The following is a 25,639-nucleotide window of genomic DNA, read 5'->3' as shown; positions in this document are numbered from 1 at the left end:
CAACCCTGTGCTTATTTGGGAGACTGATTAAACCCCAGTTACATAACTAGAATATCCATCTGAAATGTTCTCCTATTATCCTGTTGGGTTGTTGGTCATTTGATAGAAATAGACTACTTCTATTTAGGAGACCCCCACAATTAATAACCTCTATGGTACTAGAACTCTGTGCCTTTTGTTAATTTTTTTTAAATCTCCTCCCTAAACTGGGTAATCAAATGCAGCATCAAAGATTATTTCCTTTTTTGCTGTATTTAGTGTTCCTCCATTTGCAGTGGAACTGCTTTTAACTGAATTGTGAAATAAATGAAATGCTGATGGTTTTTCAAATCACTAGCAACTTCAACTTTTCTCTTGGTGTAACATAGTTTGTTTATTTTATTGCAGGATTTAGTTGTCCGTGTTGTTTTCATTCTTGGCAATTTAACAGCGAAGAACAACCAGGCCCGTGAACAATTTTTTAAAGAGAAAGGAAGTGCTGACACCCTGATATCATTATTCCAAACGTACAATGAATTTGATTTGAATACAAAAAAAGAGAAACATGAAGGAGAAGAAAATAAATCAAAACAAAAGCATCCTTCAGAAGCAGAAGATGTCCTTATCAAACTGATAAGAGTGCTCGCCAATCTCTCCATTCATCCTAATGTTGGTGCTGTTCTGGCAGCTAACCATCACATTGTGGCATTGCTTGTTACTGTGCTAGGTAAGGTTTGCATATTATGTTTGTTTTTTTCATATATTATTTTCGTTCAGTCTGTCAGGCAGATACAGTACTTCATTACTTCAGCTTAAATCTGCCATGTTGTGGAAGTATGAAAATCAATCTGCTAATTCATACAAAACTTTACAGCATCTTTCCTGCAAGGCATTCAAAGGAGTGTCGTGCATTGATAGGATTTATAAATCAGATTCTTAAGAATAATCCAGACTACGCAAAAAGATTGGCAAACTGGGGAAATTTTCTTTTGAACATCTCAGACTGAAAACTCGTATAGTGAGATTGCCTTCTTGCCTCCTCCCTAAATAAGAAGAGGATTTTTTTTAAACAAAAAGTTTGTAATTAAGGCCCTGTTTCTGCAAGCACATTCTGCTTGGTTCTGCCTTGGTACAGCAGACACGATCTGCAAAACTTACATGCCAGTTTATTTTAAACACTATTATCCAAATCAAGGGAAGTTCTGTATATGAAGAACTTGGAGGATGGAGCTTTTATTGGTATTTCTGAGCTACTTGCTGCTGCTAGCAGCTATAACTCATCTCGCTGAAAAATGGAATAATTTGGCATACTAGCAGCATTGATGGCTGGAACTATAAATTGTTTCCATCCTGCTTTTATATAGGTTTAAGAGCAAGAACAATTTCAACAGTGCCAGCATTCACAAAGTCTTTGTTATCAGTTTTTGTTTGTTTGTAATAGTATTAGAGTGTGCTGTAGCTGCAGTACAGATACACTTAAAATGGGGGCAGCTACCAAGTAGCCTTCAGACTAAATGCAATCCTGCTTTGCCACTCCCTATTACAATAGTACTCAGAGTTATGACCATCAGAGTTACAAACTGACTGGTCAAACACACACCTCATTTGGAACTGGAAGTACGCAATCACACAGCAGCTGAGACAGAAGGGAAAAAAAAGAAATACAGTACAGTACTGTGTTAAACCTAAACTACTAAAAAAATGAAGGGAAAGTTTGTTGGGGGGAGGGGAGGGTTTGACAAGATAAGCAAACTGTTTCACTGCTTGTTTCATTTAAATTAAGATGATTAAAAGCAGCATTTTTCATCTGCATTCCAAAGTTTCAAAGCTGTATTAAATCAATGCTTATTGTAAACTTTTGAAAGAACAACCATAATGTTTTGTTCAGAGTTACAAACATTTCAGAGTTATGAAACAGCCTCTGTTCCCGAGGTGTTCATAACTCTGAGGTTCTACTGTACTATAGAAGTGCAGGCCTCAGAGTCCACAGCCCCTAATATTTTTCATTAATCCCTTTTTTTCCAGCTCTACCTAGCAGACAGTGGTTTATCTTGGGCACAGCAATCTGCTTCACTTCTTTCAAATTACTTGTAATCCCCCATAGTCCAGGCAGATTACCAATATAACTCTTGTTTAAGCAGAGTTAGGGTGCCACAACAATACAGGCTGTGAATTAATTTTGTTGAGCTGTAATCAATGTTCTAAGGTAAGACTGATGTGTGTATATATATTTTTAAAATATCAGAATACAAGTCAGTTGATGACTGTGAGGAGCTGGTGATCAACGCTGCTGCAACAATTAACAATTTATCCTACTACAAAGTGAGGAATTCTGTAATCGAAGACAAGAAGCTGCACATTGCAGAGTGTAAGGTTTTTAAAAATCCAATTCCTTCTATATGTCTTTTAGAATATCTGGGTAAGATGTGTATTTTGATTGTTAGGGCAATGTGGAAAAGCGTCATTAAAAATATTTTGTGATATACTGTAGGAATTGCATAGAGCCAAATTTTTCCCCTAACCGAAGGGAATCCCTGCATGTATCCAATGCCAGACTCTCATCTTTAGAACTCTGTGAAATCATTTCAGTGTTGGCAAAAACAGCCTTTCTCCCCAAAAAAATTCACGTACTCACCAGATTGTTTTCTGTTGTGCAATTTTCGGTAGAGCTGTTCGAAACTTCAATATCTAAAATGTGAAAATAGTATTATGGGGTTGTTGCACGTGTTTTTTGACTCCAGTTCAGATTTGCTCAATTTACAAGTAAAAAGTTTTAAAAGATCAAACCAGCAGCCCTGGAAATTTGATGATAATGAAGTAGTTGTGGTGCCTGGATGCTGCATCTGAGACTGGGGCCTCTCTGTGCTAGATACTGCACAACAGTAAGAGTCCCATACAGTCTAAACAAACAAAGGTAAAAGGAGGGGCACAGAGATTGGAAGTGGCTTACCCAAGGCTACACAGCAGATCGATGACAGAACCAGGAACTGGAACCCATGTCTCCTGACTTTCAGCCCAGTGCCCTCTCTGCTAGCCCATGTTTCCTCTCTAGCAGGGCCGGCTCCAGCTTTTTTGCCGCCCCAAGCGGCAAAGCAAAAAAAAAAAAAAGATAAAGCTGACCAGCGGCACTTCGGTGGCAGCTCAATCGTGCCGCTCCATTCGTCGTTGGCAGGTCCTTCACTCTCTCTCTTTTTCTTCAGTGGCAGCTCAAAGAGGGACTGAGGGACCCGCTGCCGAATTGCCGCCCCAAGCACCTGCTTCCTTTGCTGGTGCCTGGAACTGGCCCTGCTCTCTAGGTAGCAATGGTGACTGTTTTATGAGCCAGAATGGGATCCATCTCTTTCCCCCAGAGCTGTAATGGCTCTCGGTGCTAACAGGAGAAAAAAATTAGTAAATTTGTAACTAACATAAGCAGACATGACTGACTGTATATAGGGAGCAGATCTGGGAAGTAAGATGTCATTTTTACCATGGCTGCACTAGGCAATGCTTCCTTGTGTTTTTTGTTATAGCGGATGAGGCTTTAAGACCTTTCTCTCATCTTTTTAACAGTATTTTGCTTTTCAGTATGAAATGCAGTTCTACAAGTTTGCTGATCAAATGGATTTGCAGAAGTGTAGAAAACTGTTCAGTGGTGAAAATCTAAGTTTAGAAATAGCCTAGGGCCAATGCCACCTAATAACTATTGGCCAGGAGCCAAATTCCAGCTCTGAGACCACACCACAGGCTGTATCAGTTGTTGTCAGCCTGTGTTGTCAGTCTCATCACCATTGTTGTGAGTAGCTACCGGTGTGATGGTCTGCTCTTGTTCGATGATGATAACAGTTGGCTGTGAGCGTGTTCCCTCTGTGTGCTGCCCTTGCTCTGCGCAGATAGCTGACACAGCAAACCCCGAGAGAACCCCCAAAGACCACAGACTCTAGTAAGGTACAAAGGAACCTGAGCTAGGTTTATTGTCAGACGAAGCACAGTAATACTTTCCTATAGACTCTACAGGACATACTACGAATGTGTGCCCCCTGGCAATGGACTGGCTCAGTCAGTGGCAGGACTTTCTACTGCCCCCTAGGCCAGACAAAGATACGCACTCTGGGACTTACTTTTACACAGTTACAGGACAGATTACTCATCCCTACTGACGCATTGAAGTACAGCTCCTTGGCTCATTAGGATGCTGTCTCCCCTTTGATCATGTTGTTCCAGACATGTCTATTCATCATGCTGTCCTGTCTTCAAGATGCACCCACCTGTTCCTTGTTATGTCTATGGAGTGTTCTTGTATCGGGCTGTCTAGGTGCCATCTTGGCACAAGTTCCTCTTGTTAGCACATATATGTGTGAATGCACCTGCTTCTAACAACCCTATTCTTGCCAACTTCTGTGAGCGAGGCCTGCCTCTGGCTCACAGCCTAGCTTTTGCTTAGCAATGCCTGGAAGTACTTTGGTTCAGGCTTCAGGCCTCAGACTAGGCCTCTGACACAAGAGTTTATATTTCAGGGCCTCATCTTACTACAACCATCTCTGCCACCACCCACATTCCTCTCTTCCCTTCATTTCACTGTTTGAACTAAGTAATTTGTAGGAGAGGTTGAGCCCTTGTAGCAGGAGGGCCTGACAGTTGCTTACTCCAGGAAACCTGTTGAGAAATACCTGCTGTGTGATGCCGTCAGGTGCGCTCCAAAGACAAAAAATGTATCACTTAAGAAGGTTGAGCTACAGTTAAGTAATCTCTGGTATAAAAACATCCAAAGGAAGGATGTGAATGAAACCAAACTATTCTCACTCTCCTCTGTCAGGAAAGAAAGGAAGAGTGGAAGGTTCTCACTGGCGTACTCCCTTACATGAAGAGGGGCGGGTTTCAGTGGTTCCCTCTTTCACTGCAGAAGATTCCCGTGAATGCTGATGAATGGTGGCTCCTGTAGCAGTCTTGACTGTGCACTGAAAACTAACAGGGCAATTCATGACTCCTAGGCAATGCTGGAGACCAGTTTGTTTCTGCTGGAAAATATAGTGGTGTCATGTAAAACTGCTGAACAGGAAGCAGCCAGCAGAAAAAGCTTTCAGACTAGCTGCAGTGTTCATCATTGCCAGTTAGGACAAATCTGCTTATTATTTCACTGGCCGTAGTGAGCATGAGAAAGAGGGTTGTGGACCTCAAGTGGTCTGTGAGCTACATGAGTTTCCAAGTGCTTGGCCTTTAGGGGGAACTTAAAAGAACTTTCTGAATATTTATTTTAATAAACTCATGATGTATATACTTAAAAAGCATGGACAAGTTGCCAGAGGAGATGAGACAAGAGTTTCTTGCTATGGTGGTTGAGGGAAAGATGGTGTCCAGGATCTTGCTTCAGGCTGCATTAGATGCCGTGGATTCTGCAACTAGAGCCGTGGTGTCGGCCATCACAGTGCACAGATGTTAATGACTCCAGTCATCAGATCTTTCTCAAGAGGTCCAACAAGCCATCCAGGACCTGGCTTTTGAGGGACTGACACTTGTTTCGCAACAGACCAACTACAAGTTACATAGCCTCAAAGACTCTAGCAGTTCACTTAAGTCTATTGAAACCTTTTACTGGGTATATTTGCCGGTCTGAATGGAAAAGATTCTCTGTATGGTCCCAGCAAAAAGGGATTTCCCCAATCTGGGCTCCGAGTGAGTATGTGCTAGACTTTTGTTATACTTGAAACAGCAAGGGATTGCGATTAGTTCCATCAGGGTCCACCTGTCTCTGCTTTCCACCCTTCAATTTATAATCATTCACTTTTCTCTAGTCATATGTCACTAAGGTTTTTGAAGGGTTTGGAGCATTTATATCCACAAATACAAGATCCTATTCCTTCTTGGGACTTGAATCTGGTGATAAATCTCATGGGTCCTCTCTTTAAACTGCTGACTACTTGTTCATTGCTCCATCTCTGAATTAAAGTAACCTTCTTGATGGCAATCATATTCATCAGGAGAATGGGTGAATTATGAGCTGTGGTCCTTGACCCTCTAAATAGTCTTCTAACAGGAACAGTGTATACCTATGTCCTCGTCTGAAATTTCTGACCAAACTGATTTCTCACTTCCACATCAGACAATATATTTAACAAATTTCTTTCCTAAGCCTCATGCTCATAAGGATGATGAAAGGCTGCGCATATCAGATGTTAGGGGAGCATTAGCATTTTATTTGGACAGGACTAAACCGTTTAAATAGTCTTCAGAATTGTTTGTGGCAATTGCAGACAAGAATGCCTTCCAGACTCATCTCAAAGAACCTTGTTGTGGATCTCTTCTTATATACATTAGTGGTATGACATGACCAGTGTCACTCCATTAAATAGAGTGCTAACTCATTCAACTAATCTCACGTGCCTCTGCAGCCTTTCTAGCCCATATGCCTATTTTATACATTTGTAGAGCGGTACCTTGGTCTTCAGTGCAAACTTTTTCTTCTCATTGTGCCATTTTTCAATAGTCTAGAAATGACACCAGATTTGGATGTGTAGTCTTTCAATCATTATTCAGGTAGATGCCAATCCTGCCTCCAGATTGAAGTGATTATATGTCACCTGAAGTGGACTGGACACATGCAATCCCTTGAAGAAAAAACAATTACAAACCTGTTCTGTTTCCGTTGTTCTCTGATATGTATTGAACATATCCATTCCACGTCAGGTGTGCGCACACTCATGTACCGTTGTCGGGGCGGTGCATATGCCCTCTGCTGCCTCGTGCTGCTGTATGATGATATAAATGGCAGAGCTGCCCCCAACCCTTCTCAGTTCCTTCATACTGGACAGACTCCAATATAGAGGGGAAGGAGAATGCATTGTGGAATGGACATGTGCAGCACATATCCGAGAACAACAGTTAGAACAGGTTAGTAACCATTTTTTTCCCCCTCGGGGAGCAGATATTATATGAACTGTCATGTGCTATATAGAGCTTACTGTTTCTATTTCTGTAATCAGAATCGCTCTACTGACAATCTGTTGTACTGTACTTAGGAAAAGTAGATGTTTTGACGGCACAAACTAGTTACTAAGAAAAGATTTGTATTTTTCATATAAATATTGTATTTATATAAAGATGTGACATCCCTGATAGATCTTCGGTGATTAAGGATCTGGTCCTGCAGTCCTTAACAAAGACAAAACTTCCATTGCAATGAGTGAGAATATTAGCTGAATAAGGGATGCATTTATCATCATCTATCCCTCCCTTCTCTATCGTTGTCAGCAACTTTATCATTCTTCCGGTGAGACTGATTGATTTGCAATCTTGATATTCCCTGTGATTCCCTCATCGTCTCTCCCACAAACAGTCCCTAAATCCTGCAGTTTTTCTGCTAGAATGTCTGATAATCCTCCATTTCTCTTTGTTCCCACTGCAAAATCCCCCTTTCCAGGCCCTGATCATTTCTCTCCTACACTATGGAAGTTGCCTCCTCTTTGGCCTTCTGAATTCTCACCTCCGTCCATTCAAAACATCACAGCAAAAACAAAGCAAAATAATCTACCTTGCCCATCACTCCAACCATGCATAGCCCTTTTTCAGGTCTCTTCACCAGCTTTTCTCCCCTTGACAGGTCTCAAAGGTCCACACAACTTAGCTCCTGCCAGATCTGTATGCTTTAGTCTCATTTCACTCCTCCACTTACCTCTTCACTACACCCCCGTTGCCAAATTAACTGCTATCTGTATAGTCGTATACCATTCTTATCCAATCCACCTTCTGTGTCTGGAAATTCTTCTCTGAGCCAGTTCAGGGTGTCTTTTCCCATTGTCCCCTTCACATCCCTCCTTAAAACACAAACCCTACTCCTCCTTTCAGGAAGTGTTGACTAAACAGATGATTAAAAATGGAACCAACAATATATGTTCTCCAAGCATCACCTTTCTGTCTGTCCTGTCTTTTCATCCAGCGCCCCATCTCCTCCCATATTTACTTTGTCCAATTAGTTTGAGAATCCTGCCTTGAAGGGTTCTCAATGTATCTGTAAAGAGCCTAGTGGCATATTTGGTGCTATTTAAATTATAAGTAATGATAACTGTACCTTTTTTTTTCTCTGCAAACAAATAGTACTTCTAAAGCTGCTAATGAGCAGCAATATGGATGGAATTCTGGAAGCTGTTAGAGTCTTTGGCAATCTTTCCCAATACCTTGAGATCTGTGACTTCATCATACAGAAGAAGGGTAAGTTACTCTTGCATTAGTAGTGATTCTGTGTAAGCTCTTTAGATAGCTACCTCTGTCAGTCAGCATGTATAACTCGAAACATACAAGCATGTAATATGGCACTGAAAAATCCTATAGCTACAGCATAAACAGCATTTATTGGTTTAATTTAGATGAATATTATTAAAACGTAGATAATGAGTGTGGGAATACATTTTTCTTCACGCAAGAAAAAAATGTTTGCCCGCAGAAATTGTTTGTTCTTTAAAATAATAATAAATAGTCTTGAAATTTTCCCCTGGCTCCCCAGATTCCTAAAGTTCACTTTGACCAGATGTCCTCAATAATTCTGTGTAAAATGAAATTCCAGCTTAAATATTCATAAGCGTTCACATTTGTGGGTCTCTGATTCCCACATGTGACAGTGTGTACAGCATTCTGTGACATGCATCTTAAAACATTTATCACCCTCACCAAGAAGAGCTCCCTTTTGCCTCTGGGTACGGTGTAAGATGCCAGCATTCTCATCACTTTTTTCCTTTTCATGGCAGAGGAGCTTTAGGGCAAATGCCAGATCTTTGCAATCTGGAGAAAGTATCTTGTAAAAGTTTAACTAAACACTGCCTCTCTCTACATTTCTTGGACTGTAATGGCATTTCTCTCTTGTCTGGAGCTCTGCCCCAGGCTAGGAGCATGTTCAGATGTAGCTCTTGCTAGGCCCAAAGGACAAAATGTTCAAATGTCGGTGCCTGACATTAAGTGCCTAAACCTCCTTTTAGGCATCCAGATATAAGTGGCTTGATTTTTTCAGATGTGATCAGTAAGGCTACAGTTTAGTCATAGTATTTTTAATAAGTCATGGACAGGTCAGGAGCAATAAAAAAAAAATTCATGGCCCTTGACCTGTCCATGACTTATACTAAAAATATCTGTGATTAAATGGGATGCATTAACAGGTGTGTTGTAAACAAGACACGAGAAGTCATTCTTCCGCTCTACTCTGTCCTGGTTAGGCCTCAACTGGAGTATTGTGTCCAGTTCTGGGCACCGCATTTCAAGAAAGATGGGGAGAAATTGGAGAGGGTCCAGAGAAGAGCAACAAGAATGATTAAAGGTCTTGAGAACATGACCTATGAAGGAAGGCTGAAAGAATTGGGTTTATTTAGTTTCGAAAAGAGAAGACTGAGAGGGGACATGATAGCAGTTTTCAGGTATCTAAAATGGTGTCATCAGGAGGAGGGAGAAAACTTGTTCACCTTAGCCTCTAATGATAGAACAAGAAGCAATGGTCTTAAACTGCAGCAAGGGAGATTTAGGTTGGACATTAGGAAAAGGTTCCTAACTGTCAGGGTGGTTAAACACTGGAATAAATTGCCTAGGGAGGTTGTGGAATCTCCATCTCTGGAGATTTTAAGAGTAGGTTAGATAAATGTCTATCAGGGATGGTCTAGACAGTATTTGGTCCTGCCATGATGGCAGGGGACTGGACTCGATGACCTCTCGAGGTCCCTTCCAGTCCTAGAGTCTATGAATCTAAAAATATTGTGGTGGCCACACCAACTGCCAGGGGCCACGGACCACTGGAGCAGCCCCAGAGAGAGCAGTCCCCGGGCGGGCGGCCAAAGCAGCCATGGACTCAGCAGCAGTCCCCAGGCATCCAGCTGGAGCAGCTGCAGCTGGTGTGGCTGTCCCTTGGGCCACTCCTGGTCAGCCCTACTGTCCCCTGCAGAAGTCATGGAGGTCATGGAAAGTGACAGAATACATGACTTCCACGACCTCCGTGACAGACATGGAGCCCTAGTGATAAGCACCTGCAGCTCCTACTGAAGGAAATGGGAGTTCAACACCTCTGGTGCCCAAAAGATGGATCTATGTACCTAATTTTTAGGTATCACAGTTTGAAAATGTTGCCCCTACGATTCATTCCAATATCAGGATGTACTACTGCTAAATGAAAAATAAATTGCAGTATTGTTTTAGTTTCAGTTTGGCAAAACCAACGGTAAAATTATAGCAACTTAATAGGGAAACACAAATATAAAAGGCAACCAGAATTCCTTTTGGGGGATTAGAGGAATCCATACTCAAACTTCATGGGGTCGTGGCTGATATCCAATCTCAAATTACTCTAGCAACATTACAAACAACATGTCATCAGGTAACACTTCCAGGTAGTTCTGTGTGCTTCAGTTAAATACTTCTTACCGGCCTAAGCATATGAATGTAATAAGTACAGTGCAAGTCCATGTTTCTTGAGGATGATTTTGTTCCTTGCTGTACAATCCAGTATACAAGTACATGATTGCTTTGCTCGATGCCAAACATCAAGATGTCTGCTTTTCTGCCTGTGGAGTTCTGCTAAACCTTACTGTGGATAAGAACAAACGAGCTATACTAAAGGAAGAAGGAGGAATTAAGAAGTAAGTCCGGGGGGAAGAATCCTGATCAGGGATATCAAGTGTCTTGATCACAATGAAGTGGCTTTAGATGATGATTCTATGTTATAAGCAGTTGTTCCCTGTCTGGATTTCTGCTGTATTTTCCCCATTCTCTGGTGTTATGCAAGTGCTTCACCAAGTCTGAGTATGGAACTGTGAAGATGATTTGATAAGAACAATCCAGTTATTGGCGAATAATCTAATTTTATTGTTTAACTTCCAAATGGAAGAAATAAGAAAGCATAATGTATTTTTGTGTACTGTTTTTTGGCACTGAGATACCATTCAGGGTTGACTCCATGTTTCCACACAGTAGATTAGAGTTTGATTCTCCAATTTCAGTGTCTTGCTCCTTGGCTTGCTGGAGGTTCAAAGTTCATTAGATATAGTACACTTATCCCATAAGAGGAGTACCATGTATCACCGTGCACCATCTCCTCTAGCAGAGTAAGAAGCAGTTTTGATGTAATCCCAAAAGAGCCTGTAGTAGCATGCTTTTGTGGGCACCCCCTCTTGTCTGGTCACAGTGTTGCATGGGGTCATCATCTGGCACCTGCTAGGCTCTCTGTAAGCCTGCATCTTCTCCTTCTGCATGTTCTGTGGTTTGGCCTTCCAGCCAAGTCATATGAAAATCTAAACTTCTTCCAGGGCAGCACAAACAAGTCCAAATGAAAGTTGAAAGAAATTTTCAAACTTAAAATCCTTCCGCCCCTCTCAGGCTTCACTGTAATTCTCTTGTTGGCTCTACCTCAGGGTTTGCCCAGTTGGAGCCTAATGTGGTCCTGTAGTGTTCATCCTCCACTGTTTCCTGTCTGTTAAATCCCAGGGCTTCTCTCCACCAGAGACACCTATCTCCTTGGCAATCTTTCTGCACAGCTGAGCCCCCTCGGTCTACTTATAAAGCATAACTCCACTTCCTCTAGCCAGGAGGCACTTAGTTTATCACACGTCCACCCAGGTGTGGCACATGACTAATTGGGGTTCTCTCCCTTGCAGTCCAGGTGATAGGGTTAAGTCCATCACATAGTCCCATTTAGCTCAGTTTGTGGAGAAGTTATTGCAGGGTTGGTCTGTGGAAGGAAGGTTGCTGATGAGCGAAGTGAGTGCACTTTTAAGAGACAGGAACAACAAATATTCATGAACAAAAACTGTTTAGCTGTCAACTTCTGTTTTCTCCCAGAACAGCATTTCCAGTAGAAAACTGACATTCTAGACAAAATTGCTTACATGAAAAGAATTGCAATATATTAAAAAATAAATATACCTTTAGGGTTCAGTAATGTTTAGCAGAACAAGGTAGTCAAAGCTTAATCAAAACCCTCCTTAATGTTGTCATGGTATCTTTCCCCAATCTGAACCTTAGAGTCCAAAAGTTGGGGTACCAGCATGAATTCCTCTAAGCTTAATTACCTGATAGCTGCCACCAATCAGGACTTGGAGTGCCTGATACACTCTGGTCCCCCGAAAACCTTCCCTGGGGACCCCAAAGACCCAGACCTCCTGGATCTTAACACAAGGAAAGTAAACTCTTTCCTTCACCAGTGCCTCTCCTAGGCTTCCCCTCCCTGGGTTACCCTGGAAGATCACTGATTCAAACTCCTTGAATCACAACACAGAGAAATCAAGTTTGTTCCTCCCCCTTCTCTTCCTCTCCAGGTGTTCCCTCCCTGGGCTCCTGGAGAGATAGACAGATTCAAGCTCCGTGAATCTAAAACAAAGGGATTCCACCCTTCTCCCCTCCCTTCTCCTTCCCTGTTACGTACAGACTCAATTCCCTTGAGCCTCAACAAGGGGAAAAAATCAGACAGGTCTTAAAAGCAAAACTTTTAATAAAAAGAAAGAAAAAAATAAAAGGTGTCTGTAATTTAGATGGTAAAAGTTACAGGGTCTTTCAGCTTATAGACACTAGAAAGAAGCCTCCCCCCAGCAAAAATACAATTTAAAATACTTCCAGCAAACTACACATTTGCAAATACAGAAAACAAAAGACTATAACTGCCTTTTCTACTAAATACTCACTATTCTGAATGTATAAGAGACTGTAGCAGGGAGATTGGCAAGAAACCTGGTTGCACATCTAGTCCCTTCCAGGACCCAGCGAGAACAAAGCAAAACCCAAAAACACAAACAAAGGCTTCCCTCCACCGAGATTTGAAAGTATCTTGTCTCCTCATTGGTCCTCTGGTCAGGTGTCTGGTTCACTGTTTGTTAACCCTTTACAGATAAAAGAGACATTAACCCTTAACTATCTGTTTATGACAAATGTGGACTCCAAACTTCTTGCGGCTAGTTAGCCCAGCCCTGCCGTGAGGCCTCCAACATAGATTCATCCAGCCAGACCTCTTGTTAAAGCAAGAACTGTCTTGCTTGTATAAACTCTTACAGTCCAGCCTATTTTATTGAAGAGCCACTGCTTTGGTGGTAATGCTGGCAGCTGCGTCCTTCTCTGAGGGTGTGACTTCACTGCAAAGTTAGCCTGGGCTGTTACTGGGTGTTGCTCCAACCCATCTCGCATCCACACACACAAACCTCTCACACCTCTTAGTGGTGCCTTGAACCCATGAAGGCTGGCAGAGATAGAGGTATGGGTTAGAGCCTGGGTTCTGCTTTCACTCAGGCTGGTAACCTGTATATTTTTCATTCAGGGTACAGGCTAAGACATTTGAATACTGATAGTTCTCCGGTGCCTTCCCACAATTCCCCTTGCGTGCCCAGGAGGACAGACACGTCCTCCCATAATTCACTGGAAAAGAATCAGAGGCTCAGCTGCCTGTAGTACAAAGAACCCTGGGAAATACTCCCAGAATCCTAGTGATACACACAGGGGACAGTAGCATCAGTGAAGACACACAAACTCATGTAGGGCATTGCAGTGCCTGTTCACACCTGGGTACTCAGACCTGGGTGCCAATCACCTGGAGTAACTGTACAGTGAAGACACCCTTAGGGTGCATCTACCCTAAGTAAGGAAGCCATTTCAGAGGTTTCGTTACATGAAGTGGTTTGTTGCATCATTTTTAACCATTTAGAGCAGCCACAAAATACTGGTTTTGGCAGAACCATTCTCATGTATCCACACACAGCACAACTTACAACAGTGGTTCTACTAATGCATTTTAGGATTTATGAAGCACCTCTACCACAGCATCCAGCACATTTGTCAGGCACCATGCAAACTAATATACAAAGTACTGCAGTAAGGACTGGTTCTATGGTCCCATTATTTGGGGTGGAAAGAGTGGGTATTTTGGGGGCCCTGGATGTCATTATTTAAGAAAACAACCTTCCAGGAGAATAGGGGCTAATTAGACTTTTGGAAAATTATAGATTTTAAGAGTTTAAAAAAGTAAAAATTGGCTACTATTTCAGTATTTTGCTGTGATTTATAATTTATATAAAGAATGAAGACTCTCTAGTCTGATGCTGTTTTAAGTATAACTTTCCCTGTCAGACTTGGGGTGGGGGAAATCCAAAATTAAAACAGAATTAAATGTAATATTGATAATGTTGCTTTTTATGATATATGTCATACTAAAAGGCAAAGGAGATAGAGTTTATACATTGCACCTAATTTATGAATTATTTCTGCTGATAACCCCAAGTGCATGGTTTAATCATATCTGTTAACGTGCTTTAATTACATAAGAATATAAAAATGGCTATATTGAGTCAGACAATGGCCACTGCCAGACACTTCAAAGGGAATAAACAGAACAGGGCAAGCATCAAGTGATCCATCCCCTGTCATCCATTCCCTGCATCTGGCAGTCAGAGGTTTAGGGACAACCAGAGCATGGGGTTGCATCCCTGACCATCGTAGCTAATAGCCATTGTTGGATCTTTCCTCCATGAATTTAGCTAATTCTTTTCATAACATCCCCTGGCAACATGTTCCACATATTAACTATGCATTGTGAGAAGAAAGACTTCCTTTTGTTTGTTTTATACCTGCTGCCTATTAATTTCTTTGGGTTACCCCTGGTTCTGATGTTATGTGAAAGGGTAAATAACTCTTCCTTATTCACTTTCTCCAGACCATTCATGATTTTATAGATTAAAAAAAAAATTGGAGATATACCAATATCCTAGAACTGGAAGGGACCTTGAAAGGTCATTGAGTCCAGCCCCCTGCCTTCACTAGCAGGATATCTCTATCATATCCCCCCTTAGTCACCTCTTTTCCAAGTTGAACAGTCAAAGTCTGTTTAATCTCTCCTCATATAGAAGCTGTTTCATACCCTTAATCACTTTTATTGTCCTCCTCTGTACCTTTTAATTTCTAATGTATGTTTTTGAGGAGGGGTGAGGAGAACTGCATGCAGTATTCAAAGGGTGGCGTACCATGGATTTATATAGAAGCATTACAATTTTTTCTGTCTGATTTATTTACCCCTTTTCTAATGGTTCCTAACATTCACTTAGCTTTTTTGACTGCTGCTGCACATTGAGCAGATGTTTTCAGAGAACTATCCATGATGACTCAAAGATCTCTTTTTTGAGTGGTAACAGCTAATTTACACCCCATCATTTTATATGTATAATTGGGATAATATTTTCCAGTATTCATTACTTTGCATTTATCAGCATTGAATTTCATCTGATGTTTTGTTGCCCCATCACCCAGTTTTGTGTGATCCCTTTGTAATTCTTCATAGTCTGCTTTGAACTTAATTATCTTGAGCAATTTTGTATTGTCTGCAGACTTTGCTACTTCACTGTTTACCCTCTTTCCAGATCATTTATAAATATATTGAACAGCACTGATTCCAGTATAGATCCCTGAAACGGATCCCCAGGAATGGGGAACACCATTATTTACCTCTCTCCATTCTGAAAACTCGCCATTTATTACTGCCTTTTCTTTCCTGTATTTTTACCAATTACTGATGCACAAGAGGACCTTCCCCCCCCCCCACCATATCTCATGACTGCCTAATTTGCTTAAGAGCCTTTGGTGAGGGACCCTGTCAAAGGTTTTCTGAAAGTCCAGGTACACTAGATACACTGGATCACCCTTGTTCACATGTTTGTTGACTCCTTCAGAGAATTCCGATAGATAGGTAAGGCATGATTTCCCTTTACAAAAGCTGTGATGACCTTTCCCCAACACATCATGTTCATCCATGTGTCTGATAATTCTGTTCTTTACTATAGTTTCAACCAGTTTGCCTAGTACCAAAGTTAGGCTTACCAGCTTGTAATTGCCAGGATCACCTCTAGAGCCTTTTTAAAAAATTGGCATCACATTAGCTGTCCTCCAGTCATCTGGTACAGAAACTGATTTACATGATAGGTTACATACCATAGTTAGTAGTTCTGCAGTTTTGTATTTGAGTTCCTTCAGAACTCTTGTGTGAATACCATCTGGTCCTGGTGACATATTACTGTTTGTTTAATCATTTTATTCCAAAACCACCTCTGTTGACACCTCAATCTGGGACAGTTCCTCAGATTTGTCACATAAAAAGAATAGCTCAGGTGTGGTAATTTCCCTCACATTCTCTACAGTGAAGACCAATGGCCTTGTCTTCTTTAAGTGCTCCTTTAGCATCTCACTCATCCAGTGACCTCACTGATTGTTTGGTAGGCTTCCCTGCTTCTGAGGTTTTTTTTTTTTTTTTTTTTTGCTGTTAGTGTTTGAGTCTTATGGTACTTGCTCTTCAAATTATCTTTTTGGCCTGTTTTATATTGTTCTTTGAAAATCCTCCAAATGGAATCTGCTTATGTAGCAAACAAAACACCAGTAACTGATGAGTTAAAACAGAAATCAGTTAGTGGCCTGAAATAGTAAAGTAAATAATCATAAATTTAAAAATTTGCAAAATAGTTCACCCTGTATGCAGATAGAATCACTACAAAACAATTTTTCTTCCCTTTTGTGGTTGCAAAAGTATTAATCAGTTCTGTGAAGTCCAACTGCTTTCCAACTCGACTTTCAATAGAAAATAGAGCTAAAGCACTCAATTTCTCCTATGACATTTGAGACTATAAATAGGTCTTTCTGATTCATAGATTCATAGACTCTAGGATTGGAAGGGACCTCGAGAGGTCATGGAGTCCAGTCCCCTGCCCTCATGGCAGGACCAAATATTGTCTAGACCATCCCTAATAGACATTTATCTAACCTACTCTTAAATATCTCCAGAGATGGAGATTCCACAACTTCCCTAGGCAATCTATTCCAGTGTTTAACTACCCTGACAGTTAGAAACTTTTTCCTAATGTCCAACCTAAATCTCTCTTGCTGCAGTTTAAGCCCATTGCTTCTTGTTCTATCATTGGAGGCTAAGGTGAACAAGTTTTCTCCCTCCTCCTGATGACACCCTTTTAGATACCTGAAACTGCTATCATGTCCCCTCTCAGTCTTCTCTTTTCCAAACTAAACAAACCCAATTCCTTCAGCCTTCCTTCATAGGTCATGTTCTCAAGACCTTTAATCATTCTTGTTTCTCTTCTCTGGACCCTCTCCAATTTCTCCCCATCTTTCTTGAAATGCGGTGCCCAGAACTGGACACAATACTCCAGCTGAGGCCTGACCAGCGCAGAGTAAAGCGGAAGAATGACTTCTCGTGTCTTGTTTACAACACACCTGTTAATGCATCCCAGAATCACGTTTGCTTTTTTTTGCAACAGTATCACACTGTTGACTCATATTAAGCTTGTGGTCTACTATGACCCCTAGATCTCTTTCTGCCATACTCCTTCCTAGACAGTCTCTTCCCATTCTGTATGTGTGAAACTGATTGTTCCTTCCTAAGTGGAGCACTTTGCATTTATCTTTATTGAACTTCATCCTGTTTACCTCAGACCATTTCTCCAATTTGTCCAGATCATTTTGAATTTTGACCCTGTCCTCCAAAGCAGTTGCAATCCCTCCCAGTTTGGTATCGTCCACAAACTTAATAAGCGTACTTTCTATGCCAACGTCTAAATCGTTGATGAAGATATTGAACAGAACCGGTCCCAAAACAGACCCCTGCGGAACCCCACTTGTTATACCTTTCCAGCAGGATTGGGAGCCATTAACAACTACTCTCTGAGTACGGTTATCCAGCCAGTTATGCACCCACCTTATAGTAGCCCCATCTAAATTGTACTTTCCTAGTTTATCTATAAGAATATCATGCGAGACCGTATCATATCTTGGAGATCTTGGAGAAAGAGCCTTCAGCTGAAGCTACAGTACTAGGAATTGATAAATACATGAGATACACTGTGTAAACATTGGGAAATACTAAGTGCAGTTTGTTCTTAATGATAAAGTTCAGAATCTAACGCAGAGTTTTAACTTCAGCTTTATTCAAAATACATTTTAATATCACAAGTTTATCCAGTAGGTTAGCTGATAAGTCTGCTTCAGTTGCAGCCAATTCTTTACATGCTTTTTCCAGAGAGTCATCATCAAGTTTGGGAAGTATATGTAAGAAGTCATACATAGCTAAAAATTCCTTAAACCTGCTGTAAATTTCTGTAATGACAGTGTTCAGAACAGACTTTTAAAAAATCAGTCCCGAACTTCTCTTTTGTATCCATTTCACCATCAGCTCCTCTATCTTCAGATAACTATTTCTTTCTCTCCCTTGAGTGAATAACTGGAAATGCTCATTCTACATCCAAGTCAGGTGCCATTTCTTTGGCTTTCTCAAGTGCTGTATCGAAACCTGTTTCATGATAATTGTGGAAGGCTGCTGCTTCTGCTGTTTGTATTAATCTGCATGCCGTACTAACATTCATATCATTTCCCTGAAACTGCTTGTTCTTCTTCGAGTGCTGTCCCTGTGGGTGCTCCACTCTAGGTGACAGTGCGTCCCGGCACTGTTGATCGGAGATTTTCGGTAGCAGTGCTTGGTTGGGGCGCACGCACCCAGATGGTATCTCCCGTCTAGTTGGAATCTTCCTGAGTGTGTGCGCCCCACACCCTCCTCAGTTCCTTCTCAACCGTCCTCGGCTGAAGACGGGACTCGGGGCAGTGCTACTTTCTCTTCTCTGATCTCTATAGGAAACAGTAACAAAGAACATAGAAATAATTATTAATTACTTCCCAGTTGTTTCCCTTCCTTTAGTATAGTTACATAGTTAGTTACTTTATTTAAAAAAAAACAAAAAACCCTCATGCTTGTCTCCCATTGAGACTCTCTTCTCTAACTCGTAATGCCAGGATCTTCAGGTTTCAAAAGATGCATCTCCTGTCAGGACTCCATGCCACGCTCAGATGGCCACTCTCATTGTGTGAAGTGCCTCGGGGACACCCACAGCCCCGCGAAGTGCCTCCATTGTGTGAGCCTCAAGTCAAGAGCTCATCGTGACAGGGATCTGCGCCTCAAGATCATCATGATGGAAAAATCCCTGCAGCCGCTGTCTGAGACGGGAAAGGTAGAACCCGCTCCCACACACTCCCCAGCCAGATCGGAACCGGTGAGGAGCGTTGCTTCACCCTCTCTGGAGCAGAGGCAAGAAGCTCAGCAGTCTCACAAACGAGACGCTAACAAGGGTAGGGGGTCTCCGGCGAGATCCCTACCCCCTGTGCTGACAGCCCAAAAGACAGCTGTTTCAGCCTCTCCTAATGCCTCAGCAACCGCTCTGACAGAGCTTAGAGGCAGGGACCAGACCTCCCGCGCGGGGAAGGCACCTACTGACTCGGTCCCCTCAGCGCCGCAAACAACTGCGGCGCTGACACCTCACTCCTCTTCGGCACCGAGGAAGGCTACAGCACCGGCACCACGTTCCTCCTCGGCACCGGCACCGGCCACGGTGCTGGCAGCGCGTTCAGTTCCGACACCCAGAACGGCCGTGGCACTTATAGCCTGGTCAATTTCAGTGCTAAGAGCGGCCGCGGTGCCGCCAGCGCGCTCTGCCTCAGCGACGAAAATAGCTGCGGTGCCGACAGCGCGATCAGCCTCGGCACCGCGAAGAGGGTCAGCACCCAGCCACTCTTCTGCCCGCGCACCAGCAGCAGACCCCCTGCAGGGCACCTCTAGGCTCAACACAGCAGGACACTCTCTGCCACTCTCTCCTACTAAAGAACCAGAGCAGAGAGAAGGCTTAGATCAGCCTAGAGAGCAGGAGCAACAGCTTCTCACTCAAAGTGACCTTTTAGTGCCACCTGAGCCTCACTCTCTGCTCCTAGACACAGAGGACTCCTTTCTGGACCTGCCACTTTCTCCACCTGAACTGGCTTTCACCAATGGTGACCTTGAGCTACAGCAGCAAGTGGAGTTCTCCCCTCCTGCTTCTCCTCCACAGGCACCTTTACCACCTCAGGTTACGGCTCAAGCCCAGCAGCCTCAGTTTCCCTGTGTTGCCCCCCCGTGGGCGATGCCTGGGTTCTCCTACCCCATGCCTTGGCCTCAGTGATACCCGTGGCAAAATCCTCCTACCAATCATCTTCCTTCGGTGCCTCAATCTCCTGCTCCATCCACTTCCAGGGTGCCTGAGCCTCCTCCAGCGTCTGTGAGCTATGCGCCATATCCTGACTCACCTAGCCCTAACTCTCCATTAGCCTCAGATGAAGCCATCCTCCCTCCACCTCCACAGTCCATGGACGACTGCAAACAATTTCAAGAGCTTTTCAGGAGAGTTGCAATCAGTCAGGATATCCCCTTAGAAGAGGTTCAGGAGAATCAGCACAAACTCCTCAAAATTCTTCAACCATCTGCGCCCTCGAAAATCGCGCTCCCTATAAATGAAGCACTCATGGAGCCAGCTGACACCCTCTGGCAAACCCCAGCTTCTCTAGTACCAACTTGTAAGAAGATCGAACGTAAATACTACGTTCCTGCAAAGGATGCAGATTTCCTATTTTCTCATCCACCACCGAACTCTCTTGTCATTGATGCAGTTACACAGCGAACTAAACAGTCACAATATCGACCAACCCCACAAGACAAGGACCTTAGACGCCTTGATGTCCTAGGCCGCAAGGTTTATACATCCTCTACGCTACAGTTCAGGATTGCAAACTATTCTGCTCTCCTCGCCAGCTATGATTTTGATAATTATAATAAGCTTCTCGAATTTGCCTCATACATCCCAGAGGACAGAAGAGCAGACTTCAAATCAATCCTGTCTGAGGGACAACTGATCTCCAGAATGGCCCTACAAGCGTCCTTAGACACAGCGGACACAGCAGCCTGTACCACTGCAACTGCTGTGGTTATGCACAGAGTCTCATGGCTCTCTGCGTCAGGCATTCCTAAAGAGCTCCAGACCAAAGTGGAGGACCTCCCCTTTGATAAGGACAAACTCTTTTCGAAAAAAACTGATGAACTCCTCCACACCATGAAAGATTCGAGAGCGACACTGCGCACCCTGGGCATTCACCCATCACTTCCCAGGAGACAACGATACCAACCATACCAAAGACCACACACACATCAGTACTATCGCCCTCAATCCAGACCATATGACGCAACTAGGAATCGTACTAGACCTCCCAAACGCAGACAAAATCAAAATCAAGCCACAACCTTCCATCCACCAGGCAATAAACAACAGTTTTGAAGCTTTGGTCGAGGGTCTGCACAACCACCCCTTGATTCCACCACTTACCTGTCCGTTTGGCCACCGCCTCCAGTATTTCCAACATGCTTGGCAGCGGATTACACAGGACCATTGGGTCCTCGAAATAGTTCGGACCGGTTACTCCATCCCGTTCATATCCTACCCTTTCCCCTTCCCCGTCCCTCTTCAGGGACCCTTCTCACGAACAGTTACTTCGCACAGAAATGGCACACCTTCTGCAACTAGGCGCAGTGGAACCTGTGCCGACGCAACACCAAGGGACAGGGTTCTACTCCCATTACTTTCTAACGCAGAAGAAAACCGGGGGATGGAGGCCTGTACTAGACCTACGCCGACTGAACAAATTTGTGAGGACACAAAGATTCAAGATGGTCACATTGGGCACAATAATACCTGCATTGGATCAAGGGGACTGGTTCACAGCCCTCGACCTACAAGATGCTTACTTCCATATATCAATACATCCAGCTCACAGACGCTTCCTATGATTCACAATCGGTCAGGATCACTTCCAATACAGAGTTATCCCTTTTGGACTCTCCACAGCTCCAAGAGTTTTTTCCAAGACCCTAGCCGTGGTTGTGGCTCACCTCCGCAAACACGGGGTCACACTTTTCCCCTACCTGGACGATTGCCTCATCGGGGCGACTCCTATGGCGAGACACTTCAAGCCACGTGCTTCGCCATCTCCATTTTTCACAACCTAGGCCTCCAAATAAACATTCAAAAATCTACTCTGATACCTACGCAACAGATCGAATTCATTGGAGCTCATCTCGACTCAACCCAGAGCAGGGCCTCGCTCCCATACAACAGATTCCTCGCTATCACACAGCTCATACATACGCTCTCTATTCGTCCCAGGACGCAAGCGAGAATCTGCCTACAGCTCCTTGGTCACATGGCAGCTACCACCTTCGTGGTTCAACACGCCAGGCTACATATGCGATGCCTCCAGGGCTGGCTCAACTCCAGTTTCAAACCCAGCAGACATCCCTTAGGGATGCTGCTAACTCCTCCACCTCATGTTATAGCTTCCCTACAATGGTGGACAAGTCCAGAAAACCTCTGCACAGGGGTTTCCTTCCAGCAACGATCTCCAATGTTCATGCTCACCACGGATGCTTCCCTGATTGTTTGGGGAGCGCATCTAGGGGAACACAGGGCACAAGGCCAGTGGTCTGCATCAGAGACACATCTACACATAAATCTCTTAGAGCTCACAACAGTGAGGAGAGCATGCCTTCACTTTCTTCCCCTCATAAAGAACAAAAACCTGCAAGTCTTAACAGACAACATAGCATGTATGTATTACATAAACAGACAAGGGGGAGCACGATCACATTCCCTCTGCATGGAAGCCATTCGACTATGGAATTGGTGCATACAACATCGAATACAGATCATTGCTTCCTATCTACCAGGCTGTCACAACACGACTGCCGACGCACTCAGCAGACACTTCTCAATGGAACACGAATGGGAACTGCACCCCGCAGTACTCCAACAGCTCTTCTCCCACTGGGGCACGCCGTCCATAGATCTCTTTGCCACGACTCGAAACCGGAAATGTCCTCTGTTTTGCTCCAGGGCGGGACTCGGGATTGCATCCTTAGGGGATGCATTCCTCATCCCATGGAACAACTGCCTCCTGTACGCCTTCCCACCTATCCCTCTACTACACAGGGTTCTTCAGAAGATCGCGGACGACAAGGCCCGGGTCATCCTTATTGCCCTGGCTTGGCCAAGACAGACGTAGTACCCCTACCTTTTCCGCATGTCCTCCCATCACCTATGGGCTCTCCCCAACAGACCAGACCTCCTTTACCAGGACAACGGACAAGTCCTTCACCCCCAGCTCCAAAAACTCCACCTCACAGCCTGGTTCCTTCATGGTTCCAAACCCATGAACTAGCCTGTTCCGAGCACGTCCAACATGTCCTCTTGCACAGTAGGAGAGACTCCACTCGTAAAACCTACCTGCAGAAGTGGAGACGTTTCGCTCTTTGGTGCTCGCATAACCATTTAGCACCCAATAATGTGACCCTCCCTAACATTCTAGACTACCTCCTGAAACTAAAACAAGACGGACTCTCGATCAGCTCCATCAAAGTGCACCTGGCGGCGCTTACCACCTTCCATGACCTATTGGATGGGTACTCACTCTTTACACACCCCACCATTAAACGCTTTCTCGCTGGTCTGCAAAATCTTTACCCTGAAATTCATCCAACAGTGGCTACATGGAATCTTAACCTCGTACTTCGTGCCCTCATGAAACCTCCATTTGAGGCCTTGGCTACCTCCTCTCACCTCCATATGTCCATGAAGGTGGCTTTCCTAGTCGCCATAACATCAGCGAGGAGAGTTGGTGAAATGAGTGCCCTCATGGCCCACCCTCCCTACACAATCTTCTCCAAAGATAAAGTCACTTTGAAACAACATCCTAAATTTCTTCCAAGGTGGTGTCAACCTTCCACCTCAACCAACCTATATACTTACCTACTTTCTATCCCAAACCTCACAAAACTCTGCAGGAAGCAACCCTGCATACTCTCGACGTGAGGAGAGCAATTGCCTTTTATTTAGAATGGACTAAACCATTTCGCAAGTCTCCACGACTCTTCGTTTCCATTGCCGAAAGATCAAGGGGCACGGCTATCTCTAAACAATGTCTATCCAAGTGGATCTCTGACTGCATCAGATCCTGTTACCGCGCTAAGAATCTTCAACCGCCCGATAACATTAGAACTCATTCCACTAGAGCCATGTCGGCATCCATTGCCTTCTTACACAACGTTCCCATTCCTGATATCTGCAAGGCAGCTACATGGTCATCTGAACACACGTTTGCAAAACACTATGCTGTCGTGCAAGACACCACGGCAGACGCAGTAGGCCATACAGTACTATCTTCAGTACTCCCTGCTGCATCTCCAAAGTCCCACCAACCTTAGTGGGTACTGCTACACATTCACCTAAAGTGGAGCACCCACAGGGACAGCACTCGAAGAAGAAGAGAAAGTTACTCACCTTGCAGTAACTGAACTTCTTCGAGATGTGTGTCCCTGTGTGTGCTCCACTCCCTGCCCTCCTCCCCTCTACTTTGGAGTACTAGAATGATGCTCCACAGCAGAGAAGGAACTGAGGAGGGTGTGGGGCGCACGCACTCAGGAAGATTCCAACTAGACGGGAGATACCATCTGGGTGCGTGCGCCCCAACCAGGCACTGCTACCGAAAATCTCCAATCAACAGCGCCGGGACGCACTGTCACCTAGAGTGGAGCACCCACAGGGACACACATCTCAAAGAACTTCAGTTACTGCAAGGTGAGTAACTTTCTCTGCGTTGTGCGGATTTTGTTCAACACCTTGTACCACACAGTGAGGGCTACCATGAAAGAATAAGTAGATAGTTTATCTTGCAGTCATTTTGCCTCTCAGCAAACCATATCGTTAGAGGTACAATTATGTAGCTCCAGTAGTGCATCACGGAGCTGGGAGAGCTGTTGATTAATAGCTTTTACGGACCTATGTGTGCCTCCCATCTTTTTTTCAGCCAGAGGTTTCAGGGAAATAGACACGTGTTTGTTTTTGTTTTTGTTTTTAAACATATCCCACCTTTTAGGAGAGCCACTAAACAACAGTATACCAAATAATTGTTGGATTCAAGGGAAAAAGCAGCAAGCATCAGAAATCAGCAAATCCCAGTTGTGAATACAAGGCCATATATGTAGATATGGCACAGGAATGCACTTTCCTAATTTGTGCCTGCAAACCTTTGCGCTTGTCCCTCCTGTTGAGCCATTATCATAACATTGGGCTTTGCAGTCTGTTATTTTAAGTCCCATGTGTTCTAGCTGCTTTAAAGTAGTTTCAGCAAGTTCTGCTCTGGAAGGCCCTTTGACATTCAGGAATGTAAGAAAGGTCTCTTTAGTAGATGCTGTTTCTTCATGCACTTCTGCATTCCGAAAAGTTAGAGATATTTGTTCCAGATGAAAACAACCCAGTGTACAGTTGAGCAACAGTGCATCTTTTTGTTGTTGTTGCAGTTTTCACTTCCATCAGAATTTGTTATCTAGTTTTTGGACCCAACAGTTGAGATAACCCATTCTGGGTGTCTTTACTAGATAATCATAGGCCTGGAAGGAACTTTGAGAAGTCATTTATTCCAGTGGCTCTCAACCTTTCCAGACTATTGTACCCCTTTCAGGAGTCTGATTTGTCTTGCGTACCCCCAAGTTTCACTTCACTTAAAAACTACTTGCTTACAAAACCAGATATAAAAATACAAAAGCATCAGCAGACTATTACTGAAAAAATGCTGACTTTCTCATTTTTACCATATAATCCATAAAATAAATCAATTGGAATATAAATATTGTACTTACATTATAGTGTATAGTATATAGAGCTGTATAAACAAGTAACTGAATGAAATATAAGTTTATACTAACTTCACTAATGGTTTTCTGGGAAGCCTATTGTAAAATGAAGTAAATATCTAGATGACTTGATGTACCTCCTGGAAGTCC

At 43.5% G+C, this 25,639-nt stretch overlaps 1 protein-coding gene across 6 annotated transcripts in view; it reads left to right on the top strand.

Moving 5' to 3' along the window:
- Positions 1-25,639, top strand: part of ARMC2 (armadillo repeat containing 2) — a 171,552-nt gene that overhangs the window by 100,974 nt on the left and 44,939 nt on the right. For 5 of the 6 annotated variants that reach the window (XM_050951359.1, XM_050951358.1, XM_050951356.1 and 2 more), the window contains 4 exons: positions 388-706; positions 2,225-2,347; positions 8,050-8,163; positions 10,433-10,565. In XM_050951359.1, coding sequence (XP_050807316.1) covers positions 388-706; positions 2,225-2,347; positions 8,050-8,163; positions 10,433-10,565 — 689 coding nt within the window. The remainder of the gene's footprint in view (positions 1-387; positions 707-2,224; positions 2,348-8,049; positions 8,164-10,432; positions 10,566-25,639) is intronic. The other variant, XM_050951361.1, reaches the window with a different exon arrangement.

This window comes from Gopherus flavomarginatus, chromosome 4 (genome assembly GCF_025201925.1).
Source record: "Gopherus flavomarginatus isolate rGopFla2 chromosome 4, rGopFla2.mat.asm, whole genome shotgun sequence".
Taxonomy (NCBI): Eukaryota; Metazoa; Chordata; order Testudines; family Testudinidae; genus Gopherus; species Gopherus flavomarginatus.
The sequence above is the reverse complement of the archived record's forward strand: the minus strand, read 5'-3'. Positions and strand labels throughout refer to the sequence as shown.